Genomic DNA, 13,672 nt, shown 5'->3' on the forward strand with positions numbered 1-13,672 from the left:
AACATGGTAAATCAACTATATTCCAATAAAAATTTAAAAAAATATATTGGTCTTATATTCTGAAACCTTGCTGAACTCATTTATTCTAGGAACTTTTTTGTAGGTCCATGGAATTTTCTACATAGATCGTGTCATTTTTAACACGACAGCTGTAGTTTTTCTGTAATTTAGCTGTAATTTTTCTAATAGATTTTCTATTAGCTGTAATTTTTCTAATAGATTACCAAATTAAGGAAATTCCCTTCTGTTCCTAATTTGCTGAGAGTTTTTATGAGTACTGGATGTCAAATTTTGTCAGATGCTTTTTCTGCATCCTACTGTTATGATCTTGTAGTTTTTATTTAGGCTGTTAATATGATTATGTTTACTGATTTTTGTTTTTGAATGTTTAAATAACTTTGCAATACTGGGATAAACCCCACTTTGTTGTGGTGTAATTATCTTTCTTTTAATATATTGCTAGATTTGATTTCCTAATATTTTGTTGGGGAGTTTTACATCTTTGCTCATGTAGTAGTTTCTTATAATGTTTTTTGTCTGATTTTGATATCAGGGTGATGCTGGTCTTATAATAGGAATTGGGAAGTGTTTCCTCCTCGTCTGTTTTCTGTAAGAGATTGTGTAGAATTGATATTTTTGGGTTCCTTAAACCAAAAATAGGAAAAATAGGTTCCCCAACCCCCAGGTCCGATACGGGTCCGTGACCTGTTAGGAACCAGGTCTCACAGCAGGAGGTGAGTGGCAGGTAAGCATTACCACCTGAATCATCCATAAATTGTCTTCCATGAAACTGGTCCCTAGTGCCAAAAAGGTTGGGGACCGCTGTATTAAACGGTTAGTAGAATTTACCAGTGAAACTATTTGGGTCTTGAGTTTTCTTTGTGCAGAGATTTTAATTACTCATTCAGTTTGTTTAATAGATATAGGGATGTTCATATTATCCATTTCTTCTTCAGTGAATTTTAGTAGTTAGTGACTTTTAAGAAAATTGGTCTGTTTTATCTACGTTGTGAATTCCTGGTCATTTGGGTCTCTTTTCTCTTGGTTAGTCTTTGCTAGAGTTCTGTTGATCTTTAGTACTAGCTTTGGTTTCATTTATTTTCTCATGTTTTTCTGTCTTCAGTTTTATTGACTTCTCTTTGTATTATTTCTTCTGCTTGCTTTAGATATAGTTTGCTTTTTTTTGGAAAAAAAAATTTCTTATGTAAGCATTTAATACAATGCTGCATTTCTTTTGTAAGCATTTAATACAATAAATTTCCTCCTAAACAGTGTTAGCTACGTTTCACAAATTTTCATGTGTTGTATTTTCATTTTCTTCAGTTCAGGATGTTTTCTAATTTTCTTCAAGACTTCCTTGTTGACCCTTGGGTTATTTGATAGATGGTTTATTTTCCGAATAGTCTCTCTACTTGTTAAATGGATTACTGAGAGAGGAGCATTGAAATCTCCAAGTATAATTGTGGATTTGTCTGTTTTTCTTTCATTTTTATCAGTTTTTGCTTTATTTATTATGAGGCTTTGTTGTTAAGTGCATGTTTTCTTAGTAACTTGACCTTTCCATTGTGAGGTTTTTCTGTATCACTGGTAAATTTTCTTGTTTTGAAGTTTACTTTGAGAAATATAGCCACTGCAGCTTTTGTCTGATTAGTGTTTTGCATGATACGTCTTCTTTCATCCTTTTACTTTTAGTCTCTATGTGTCATTATTTTGGAAAATAGGTTGTTATAAACAACATATAGTTTTGCCTTAAAAAAAAAAACTAAGCTCTCTGACTCTTATTTAGCAGCATAAAGAATTTTTTTAAAAAAATTAAGGTATAATTGACATATGACATCAGTTTCAGGTATACAGTGTAATAATTTGGTATTTGTATAGTTATCTCTGTCTTTTAAGTGGCTTTTTTTCCTTCACTTTTTACATTTAATGTAATTATTGATGTTGTTGAATTTTGGTCTTTTAAATTATTTTTCTCTTTGGTCCTCCTTTTCTGCTTTCTTTTGGATTGGAATTTTGAAAATATTCCACTTCATGTATCTATTGGTGTTTTTTTTTCCCCCAAGAATGCAAGAATGGCTTATTATTAGAAATTATGTTAACATAATTTATCTCATTAATAGATTTAAAAAAGATCAACAATGTGATCATTTCCTTTGATATTGTAACAGCATTTGATAAAGGTCAACATCTGTTTCTGATTTTTAAGGTCTTAATTAAATGAAAATAGGTGGATATTTCATTGAACTTTTAATACATATGTATACTTTAAAACAAAAGCTAGTATCACACAAAATAATCAATCTCTATTGGTGTTTTTAACCATCTCTCTCTCTCTTTTTTTTTTTTTTCCCAGTGGTTGCTCTAAGGATTATAATATAAATATTTCACTCTTCACATTCTACTTAGAGTTGATACTTTACGACTCCAGGTGTAACATAGAAACCTTATAGCTATATAGACGACCTTTCTATCAGTCCCTTTATATTGTAGTTGTCATATGTGTTACATCTAACCCTTCACCTTACCATGACATGTTATAATTTTTGGTTTCAACAGTTTTGTATGTTTTTCAGAAACATAAGAGAAAAATAGTCTATAATATTTACTCATTTACCATTTCTGTTGCTCTTCCTTCTTTCTTGAAGTTCCAGGTTGCCCTCTGGTACCATTTGCTTTCTGTCTGAAGAACTTCTTTTGGCATTTCCTTTAGAGCAGGTCTGCTGGAAATGAGTTCTCTTGGTTTTCTTTTGCCTGAGAGTATCCTTGTCTTCATTCCTGAACTGTACTTTCACTGAGTATAGAATTCTAGGCTGATAGCTTTTTATCCCACAGGACCCTGAGACTTCTTTTATTTTTATATATATATATATATATATATATATATATATATATATATATATATATATATATATATATATAAAAATACACACATACACACTTTTATTGTTATTGACATATCTTTAAGTTCACTGACTACTGTCATCTCCTTTCTGCTGTTGAGCCCATCGAGTGATCTTAGGGTTTTTTAGTTCTAAAATTTTCCATTTGGTTCTTTTTTATAATTTGAGCTTTTTTCCTAAGAATTTCTTTCATTCATTTTAAGGTGTTCACCCTTACCTAATGTATCATGTTTTTAACAGCTACTTGAAAAGTCTTTGTTTGATAATTCTAATATCTGGGTTATCTTGGGGTCAGAATCAAATAATTGTCTTCTCTGTTGATAACTGATCAGATTTTTGTTGTTCTTGCTTTGTCTGGTAATTTCGGATTCTGTCCTGGATGTTTGAAATGTTGTGTGAGATTCTGCGTTCTCTTAAAATCCTTTAGAGATTGGTGAGGATCTTTTGTTTTAGTAAATAAGTCAACCCAGTTAGGTTCTACCTGAAAGTTCTTTCTCACTTTATGTACAGATTTGGTTCCATTATCTGTTCAGAAGTTTTCAAAGTCTTTGCTATATTGAGTTTGCCCCTCCCATTCCCACTTAGGTTGATCTAGGGTTTGGGCAGTGGTTTATATCATAGTTCTGGTTCTGGTTCTGGCAGCCTCTCCTATTCTTTGGCTGTGTTCCACACATGTATAGCTTACATGTGAGCCCAGGACTTGGTTCATACACAGAATTAGGAATCTACTTCTCCATCTCTCTCCTTTCAGTGATTTCCTCTACACTCTTATCTCCCAGGGGCCCTTTCCTTCATTCCTCTGGCCAGATGCATGGAGTTCTCTCAGTTTTAGTTTCCTGCCTGTCATGCCTTGAGGTGAAGTGGCAAGAGAAAAAAAGAAAAGAAAATAATAGGGATTCTCCCACACTCTTTTTTTTTCACACCGGGGTTCATCTTCCTGGTTCCTCTGTTCAGAGCAGTTGGTTTTCTCTTGTGGTTTTCTTTGGTCTGCAGTAGTGTAGTTTCATGGCTGGGACTGGCCTCAGGGCAGGGCTGGGAGAAACAAGGGAAAAAGGAAAAAAGTATTCTCCCCACCTTCTCCAGGAGTCTTTTGCCTTAGTCCTCTGGCCAAGAAGATGCAGTTGTTTCAGCTTTTGCTGATTGTGCCTACTATACAGTATGCCTATTTGGCCTACCCTTGTGTCAAAGCCAGGAAATAAAGGAGAAAAAACAAACCGATACTCACCATCATCTTATTTGTTGTTTTTCACTGCTCTCCCCAATCTGCCTGCTGTTATTTAATTTTCAGAGTACTCTGTTAGTTGTATTTTGTATTTTGTCCAGAGTTTTTAGTTGTAATTGGTGGGAGAGAGTTGTGTTTATTACTCCGTCTTGGTCCGGACCAGAAAACAGATTGTTCTGTTTTTAAATAAAAATAAACATTATTGATATGACTGAAGGTACCCATTTTTAAGTGTATAGTTTGAGTTTTGATAAATGTTTTCCCTCATATAACCAACCATCACATTCAAGAAGTAGAACATTTTTCAGTCCCTCAGAAAGCTTAGCTTTCTGCCATCCCCTCTTCATCCTGCTTTGAATTACCCTTTGGTGGAGGATATAAAGGATATTTAGACATATGACTAGTAGTTAAATGAGCTCTTTAATATTCCTTTGGATTATTCTATATAGAATAAATGAAGGAATATTAGATCCAGATTGTCCTACGTGAGAATTCACAACTATTCCACTTAAATATCAGCTTAAAAAAACCCCATTTATTTATTTAATTTATTTTGGCTGCACTGGGTCTTAGTTGTGGCATGCGGGATCTTCGTTGCCACACGTGGGATATTTAGTTGCGGCATGTGAACTCGTAGTTGCAGCATGCATGTGGGATCTAGTTCCCTGACCAGGGAATCAAACCCGGGCCCCCTGCATTGGGAGAGCGGGGTCTTACCCACTGGACCACCAGTGAAGTCCCAACAACTATTCCACTAAATTAGCTGCATGATATTGGGTAGTTTTTGTAACCTTTTGGAGCCTAGTCATAGTTTTCTCATATTTAAAATGGGAGGTAAGTATTTTTACCTTACAGAGTGCTTTGAGAGTTAAACGAGATGTATAAAATACCTTGTTACAGGGTCTGGAATACAGTAGATGCACAATAAATGTCATTCCCCCATCACCTTTCCATTTATGTGCAATGCACGTAAATGACTTGAGCCAGCTGCATTAAGATAGTGACCCAAATATATTTATTTATTTAGTATTGTGAAACAGCCTCTGCCCTATAGTGTAGAGCCCTGGTAGAATGTAGATATTCCGGCATCATCATGTGGTTTAGCCAGATTTTCCAGTAATATCCAATTGGGAAAAACTTTTGGACATGTACCTCCAATACAGTGTGTACAATATTAAACACATTACACTACACAGAAAATTTTAAACAGCTAAAATCAGAAAAGTTGTCATGTTTTCTTCATCCTGGGGGATGAGTAGTCTAATGTTCTGAATCCCTTTGGCAATGAGCACATTTGGGAGTGGAACCTAGGAATCTGTTTTTTAACAGAACATTCCATAGTAATTTTTGAAGAACCAATAACAGGTTTGGGAACCTCTGGATGAGACCAGTTTTAATTAATTAATTAAGTTTTAATCTTTTGGCCGCTGCCATTCAGCATGTGGGATCTTAGTTCCCCAACCAGGAATTGAACCCATGCCCCCTGCATTGGCAGCACAGAGTCTTAACCGCTGCACCACCAGGAAAGTCCCGAGACCAATTTTTGAACTCAAACACAGAAAAGGTATTTAGCAATATTAAGTCAAAGAGGGCATTTCCGCATCTCTCCCTTTTTTCTCTTTGCAAGTTGAGAATTAACAATTCCTGAAACATTTTCCCCCAAGTGTGCTGTCTAGTGGCAGAGATTATATCGTGCATTGGATGCCGCAAAGTTATATTTGCAAAATCCCAGTGGCTACGACTAGACTTAATTTTCCCAATTAATAGGATTATTGCCCTTATTTTACATATGACTAAATGAATAACTATTTCAATTGTAGGCAAATCCTATTGTAAAAACCTGTTGTATCATATTTCTGGACACTTGACAATGTCTATATTCTGTACAAATATTATAACTTAGGATCAGCTAATAGGTTTCTTTTCATATATTAATTCTTCTAGATTGGTAGTGTCTTTCTCAAGTGCTATGTTAAAGGAGGATTCTTAGGGGAGTCTGGGTTCAAGAAGTAAGGAATACCTAGATGGATTAGCAAAATGTGCCTGGAGTGTGGAGGGTTGGGACTTATAATGTCCGCATCTTTGACTTTTTTGCCAAAGGGGAAGTGGATGTATGTGAATTTTTCTGTGAAAAATGGTATTATTGAGAATAATTGATAGGGATTTCTTTCATGACATTTTTATACAAGATTACTTTTTAACTAAATCAGTAGTTAACTAATACTGTTGTCTAACTATGGTGAAATAAAGGTAGTTTATATGCAGAGACCTTTTTTGTAATGTTATTTGATGTAATAAAATCATACCTGAAATACAAATAAGCAGACTCAGGTTTGAATTTCACTTCTGACATTGTAACTAGCTCTAGTATCTTTGAATGAGTTGAATTTCATCCATCTCTTAGGCCCTGTTGCCTTTTTTTTTTTTTTTTTTAATTATTTATTTTTGGCTGCGTTGGGTCTTCGTTGCTGTGCGTGGGCTTTCTCTAGTTGCGGCGAGCAGGGGCTACTCTTCTTTGCGGTACGCGGGCTTCTCATTTCTGTGGCTTGTCTTGCTACGGAGCATGGGCTCTAGGCGTGTGGGCTTCAGTAGTTGTGGCACATGGGCTCAGTAGTTGTGGCTCGCGGGCTCTAGAGCGCAGGCTCAGTAGTTATGGCACACGGGTTTAGTTGCTCCGTGGTATGTGAGATCTTCCTGGACCAGGGCTCGAACCCATGTTCCCTGCATTGGCAGGAGGATTCTTAACCACTGCGCCACCAGGGAAGTCCCTGGCCGCGGCCCACACCCCCCGTTGCCTTTTGAGTTAAAATTCTGCTCTCTAGTTTCAAGGGAAATGGAAGTATTTGTGACATCATTGAATGATAAGGCAGTCAACTTTAGGCTTATTTCATGGTGGTAGCCTTTCCTTCTACAAATGAAATAGCAGCTGAAGATTATATTCTATAAATTATTTCATAGTACAGGTATTTTGTTGTTTTCATTAAATATGTCTGAAGGACCTTCTGAATTAAAAATGGTTTGGATTCATTTGAACTATTCAGTACATAAAATGTTACAAATTTTATTGATTTACAATGTGCTGATGTGGCAGTCTGTTAAATCTAATTGCAAAAAGGTTCACTTTAATTAGTGCTTAATTATACAGTAGTTTTTCATTTAATTTTTTCTTGGCTTATTTTGAATTCTACTTTAGAATCCCATAGAAACCTGACCTGAGTTTGTGTGACAAACTATTTTTAAATAGTCCTGATCTTATAATTAAAACTTTGTATTTTCTTTTTTTTTAAATTTAATTTTATTTATTTTTTGTACAGCAGGTCTTATTAGTTATCTGTTTTATACATATTAGTGTATATCTGTCAATCCCAATCTCCCAATTCATCCCCCCCCCCACCTTTTCCCCTTTGGTGTCCATAAAAAGTTGGGGTTTTTTTAATATAATTTTATTTATTTATTTATTTTTGGCTGTGTTGGGTCTTCATTGCTGCGCACGGGCTTTCTCCTGTTGCAGCGAGCGGGGGCTACTCTTTGTTGCGGTGCGTGGGCTTCTTATTAAAGTGGCTTCTCTTGTTGCGGAGCACAGGCTCTAGGCACACGGGCTTCAGTAGCTGTGGCACGTGGGCTCAGTAGTTGTGGCTCGCAGGCTCTAGAGCGCAGGCTCAGTAGTTGTGGCGCACGGGCTTAGTTGGTCCGTGGCATGTGGGATCTTCCTGGACCAGGACTCGAACCTGTGTCCCCTGCATTGGCAGGCAGATTCCTAACCACTGTGCCACCAGGGAAGTCCCAAAAAGTTGGTATTTTCTTAGGGGAATAAAGAAATATCTTAGGAAAGGAAATTTGGGTGGGGTGTTGTAGAACTTTAAATTCAACCTAAAAATTCACTAAATGTCAGTGAAGTGCTATTACCTTAAAATGACTTTTTTTCCCCCTTCTTTAGAATCCAGCAACTATCACAAGAATACTCCTTAGCCACTTCAATTGGGATAAAGAGAAGCTAATGGAAAGGTAAGGAACTATATTGTCAGTTTCATACTTAGAAGTAACACAGAAAGCCTGTTGAACTGAATTTATGAGACACAAGTAAGTATGTGAACAAACCAGTGTACAAGTGGTATTTGCTTTAATGTATTCACCATCTGTAAGTTTTGCAATAAACTTAGTGTTAAGGGATCTCAGCCTTAATATTTCTCCTTTTATTTTGGAGGTGAGGTGTGGGGGCTCTGCTTCAGTGTCTTCTAAAATGTATCCTCTTGAGTACTGAGAACTAAAAATACGTAAAGGGCTTGATATACTCTTGGAGCACACGAATAAGATCTTCCTTTAATTATTTAAAACCTTCGTGCCCATAAACCTTTAAATCTACCTTAGGTGTAATAATGACATTTCTTCAGTAAAAACAAAGAAGTTGCTCAGGGTATCCTTGCCACCAAAACAGCTGTTTGGACTGACTGGTTCGTTCTCTGGTTTCCATGCAGGATTAAATTACATTGGGTATTTTCTCTCTGGAAATATTTCTGGTTCCAAAAGGGAAGAAATTTCTGGGACTGGAGAATGATAATAATAGTGCCATTCTTTATCTTTTTCTCTTCCTTAAATTGGAAATTTGGGGCACTTTGTGGTAGGGTGAGAGCCTTTATTCTATCAGCCTTATTCTCTCAGTCTAAAATTAGCAATTCTAATTTTAATTTTTAAATTACAACTAATTTTTGTTATGAACTGAGAACCCAAATATTATGAGAAGTAAATGGAAAATATTTCCCATTTGATTTTTAAAATCAAAAGCACTTTGCAAAACAGATATTAAATACTACCAAGAATATTACCCAGTTTCTCACATCTTGCACCCCAGCTACAATTTAATAGTAACAACAATAATTCTTAATTATTCAGCCCTCTGTGCCAGGCATTATTTAATTTTATCCAGGTGATAGCTTTATGGAGCTACAAATTATTATCCCACTTAATTGATATGGAAACTAAGACTTAGAGCTTGATGTGTTTATCTCAGTTTTGTAACGCAAGAAGTTAGCACTCAAACTCAGGTTTGTTGGACTCCAAAGCTTATGTTCTTAAACACATACTATACAGCTTTCCCAAGGTTCATGAAGAATAAAATCCTTGACTAGTGTGATTTTTCTTTTTTTTCTTTTTCCCATGGAGCTGACCGCCTTTTTTGAAGTCAGTGGTATTTCTTAATTTTGCTCACATTTATTTTCAGACTTACTTTATGACACAAAGTTTAGGAAAAAAGTAGTTTTCATTGTTTACATCTGATACTCTTCTACTGAACTAAACTTATTTACAGTTTGTTTCTTATTAATATATCTCTCCAAAGACATTCTCAAGTTTGTCCTACAACACTGTTGACACTGCTGAAAGCATTTTTCAGTTAAATATTGTAGAACTTAAGTGTGATGAGTATGAATTGAAAATTAGGCAGCTTCTGGGAACTTCTGGTGTGTATGAACTTTTCAGTTTCTCCTTGTAATTTCAGTTTCTGTTTTACATCTTCTGGAGATATGTTATTGGGTACTTGTAAATCTTTAAATAGTGTTTTTAAATCATTATGCAATATCTTTTTGTGTCATTTAATGAGTTTCACATTACTATATCCTATGTTGTCTGATAGTAGCACTGCTACACTTTATTTCATAATTACTGATATGTTTATATTTCACTACTGATTTACCTTAATTTGTGCTTTATATTTACCATGTTTTCTGTTTGGTTAGTTTCTTGGCTGCTTTCTTGGTTTGATCAAGTTTTCTTTCCCTTTTTCCCCCCCTTATAATTTCAAAGTTATATATTTTATTTCAGCTTTTCTAGGGGTCAGCCTTACAATTTATATATGCATAGTTATATGTATATGTATATGCAAAGTTTATAACAATATTTAGTCACACTATTTATATCCATGCCCTGCACAAGACAAAAACCGTAGCATACTTTTCTTCTCTATGCTCCACTCTTCCCCTCTCAGTTGGATAAGTTGATAATATTTGAATTTTTCATTTCATGTTAAGCATTTTTACTATCAGTGTATTTAACTTCTTTGTGTTTTTTTTTTTTTTTTTTGGCTAATTTGTTTCTTGCATCCTACTGTTTTCTCCAGATGTACTTTTTTCCCTCTAGAATAATATATCCTTTAGTCATTTAAGTCAGGATTCATATCTGATGAGTTTTTGAGTGCTCTAAGAGAAATCCTTAATATTCTGAAATTTTGGAGTAGGTTTTGAAAACATAGCTAGTTGGGCACTTTAAGTCTGAGGACTCATGTTTTTGGTTTGGGAAATTCTTATCTGTTATTTCTTTAATATTATCTTTTCTCCATTCTCTTGGTGCTGCTTTCTAGAATTCCTGTTGGTTACATGTTGAAACTTCTGGATTTTTTTCACCTTTTTTCAAAATGCTTCATCTGTACTTGTCTTTCTACTTTGGTCTGTGAAAGTTCCTCAGGTTTACCTTTAATTCACTAACTTGCTTTTCTTTCTGCCTCCATTCTGCTATTTAGCCATCTTGAATTGTTTATTTCAACCGTATCCAACATATTCATTTTAGTAACTTTATTCTTGTTTTGTGGTTGCTGTCTCTCGACATATAACTGTGTTTACACTAGAGTTTTCTTCTAGACTGTTTATCAATAAATAAACATGGAGAGGATTTGAAATATGAATTGGTATTTGGTGTACCCTTCAGAGTATATTATTTTCAAATTGATCACATTCTGGGCTATAATAAATTCCAAGAAAAATTGATATGTGTTCTATTTTCACTCTTGCAAAAAACTCTTAGAATCCCAAAATGAAATTATTAAAATAATTAGAACTAAATAATGAGAGGACAAATGTGGGATGTAGCTGAAGAGGTACAGGGAGATTTACAGTCTTAGTATCTATAAGAAAAAGATAAATAGGTAGGAAACAAAGTGAGCCTTTGAAACAGGAAGTTAGAAAAATACAAAATAAACCCAAAGAGAGTAGAATAGGTATTTAAGATGAAAGCAACATTAATGAATTAGAGAACAAAAATAAATAAAGCAGAAAGATGGATCTTTGAAATGGATTTTTTAAAAGGGAAATATCAAGAGAATGAGAAAACAAGCCACAGACAGGGAGAAAATATTTGCAAAAGGTATCTGTTAGCCAAAATATACAAAGAATTCTTGGAACTCAACAGTAAGAAAAAGAACCAATTTTAAAATGAGCAAAAATCTTAATAGATACCTCACTAAAGAAGATACACAGAGGTCAAATAAGCATATGAAGATATATTTAACATCATACATCATCATTAGGGCACTGCTAATTAAAGTGAAATTGCTAGTTAAAATTACCACTACACACCTATTAGAATGGCCAAAGTCCAAAACACAGGAACTTCACTGGCAGTCCAGTGGTTAAGACTCCGAGCTTCCACTGCAGGGGGCATGGGTTTGATCCCTGGTTGGGGAACTAAGATCCTACATGCCACGCAGTGCGGCCAAGGGGAAAAAAAAATTCAGAACACACCACCAAATACTGATGAGGATGTGGAGCAACAGGAACTCTCACTCATTGCTGGTGGGACTGCAAAATGGTACAGCCACTTTGCTTCCAATTTGGCAGTTTCTTACCATACAGTCCAGTCACGCATTTTGGTATTTACCCAAATGAGTTGAAGACTTACGCCCACCAAGACCTGCACATGGATATTAATAGCATCTTTAGTCATAATTGCTAAAACTTGGAAACAATCAAGATGTCCTTTAGTAGGTGAATGGGTGAATAAACTGTGGCACATCCAGACAATGGAATGTAATTCATTGCTAAAAAGAAATGAGCTATCAAGCCATGAAAAGACATGGAAGAACCTTAAATGCATATTACTAAGTGGAAGCAACCAATCTAAAAAGGTTGCATACTGTATGATTCCAACTATGTGACATTCTGGAAAAGGCAAAATTATGGAAATAATGAAAAGATCATGGTTAGAGGGAGGGAAGGATGAGTATGTGGATCAAAAAGGATTTTTAGGGCAGTGAAAGTGTTCTGTATGAAACTGTTATGATGGGTATATGTCACTCTACATTTGTCTAAATCCATAGAATGTACAACACCAAAACTGACCCTTAATGTAAACTATGGACTTGGGTGATTATGATGTGTCAGTGTAGGTTCATTGGTTGCATCAAATGTACCACTCTTATGTGTGATGTTGATGGTGGAGGAGGTTGTGTTGTGTGTGTGTGGCAGCGGGGTATATGGGAAACCTCTGTAATTCCTGCTTAGTTTTGGTTTGCGCTTAAAACTGCTCTTAAAAAAGTAGGACTTCCCTGGTGGCGCAGTGGTTAAGAATCCTCCTGCCAATGCAGGGGACACGGGTTTGAGCCCTAGTCCAGGAAGATCCCACATGCCGAGGAGCAGCTAAGCCCGTGCGCCACAACTACTGAGCCTGCGCTCTAGATCCTGCATGCCACAACTACTGAAGCCCACACGCCTAGAGCCCGTTCTCCACAACAAGAGAAGCCACCACAATGAGAAGCCCGAGCACTGCAATGAAGAGTAGCCCCCACTTGCCGCAACTAGAGAAAGCCCGCGCGTAGCAACGAAGACCCAGTGCAGCCCTAAATAAATGAATGAATGAATGAATGAATGAATGAATAAATAAATAAATGAAAAGTCTATTTTGAGAAAAGGGAGGGAAATAAACCATTGGCAAATGTGATTCGGTAGGAGGAAAAGGCACAAATAAATAGCATTGGAAATAATGCATAATTATGGTTAGGAAAAATATTTCAAAATCTAAAATTAATACTGTGTATACCACTTTTACCGTTAAGTTTGAAAGCTTAAAAATGGAAATTACTGCTCCCCCCCCAAAAAAAATACGAAAACAACTGTGGAAAAGTGTAATAAATATACTAAAAGATTCCTCTCCTTCCCCCAAAAGCACTAGATGATTTTATGGGCAAGTTCTGTCTTAATAAACCTTTAAGGAACTGCTAGTTTTTCTAGTTCTGAAAAACTATTTCAGAACATAGAAAAAGGTAGGACATCATTAATTCATGTTAGCCAAATCAGAATAACCCAGGTTACAAAATTTGACAAAGACAGCATAAGAAAACCATCTTCATTATGAACATACCTTTTGAATTCATGGATAAAGTAATTGAATTGAAAGAATTAATGGTCTAGTAGGATTTCTCCTAGGAATGCAAGAGTGGGTCACCATTGGGGAAAAGACGTGTCTATAACATTTACTACTTTTAACAGGGTAATGAAGAGAAACCAAAAGGTAATTATAATGAATGCCAGCAATGTATTTAATAATATTGTGCATTTACCCCTGTGTTAGAAAAAACAATTTTTTGCAAACTAAAAAGGTAATTTCTTAGCTTAATAAAGGGTATCAACTAAAAATCTACAGCAAAATTATATTTAATTTTGAAACGTTAGTTACTGGCTGTCACCACCATTTAAATGTATTGGAAGTTCTGATAAATAAAGTAAAACATGGAAAATTAAATAAGTGGCATGAAGATTATTTTGGGGATAGGAGGATTATGGATTTT

The 13,672-nt window shown here is 35.4% G+C and overlaps 1 protein-coding gene across 3 annotated transcripts in view; it reads left to right on the plus strand.

The window, feature by feature from the left end:
- ARIH1 (ariadne RBR E3 ubiquitin protein ligase 1) overlaps window positions 1–13,672 on the plus strand; it is a 117,060-nt gene that overhangs the window by 35,555 nt on the left and 67,833 nt on the right. For all 3 annotated transcript variants that reach the window (XM_082443938.1, XM_082443937.1, XM_082443936.1), the window contains exon 2: window positions 8,060–8,127. In XM_082443938.1, the coding sequence (XP_082300064.1) occupies window positions 8,060–8,127 (68 nt within the window). The remainder of the gene's footprint in view (window positions 1–8,059; window positions 8,128–13,672) is intronic.

Source organism: Balaenoptera physalus, assembly GCF_965194825.1.
Source record: "Balaenoptera physalus genome assembly, chromosome: 2".
Taxonomy (NCBI): Eukaryota; Metazoa; Chordata; class Mammalia; order Artiodactyla; family Balaenopteridae; genus Balaenoptera; species Balaenoptera physalus.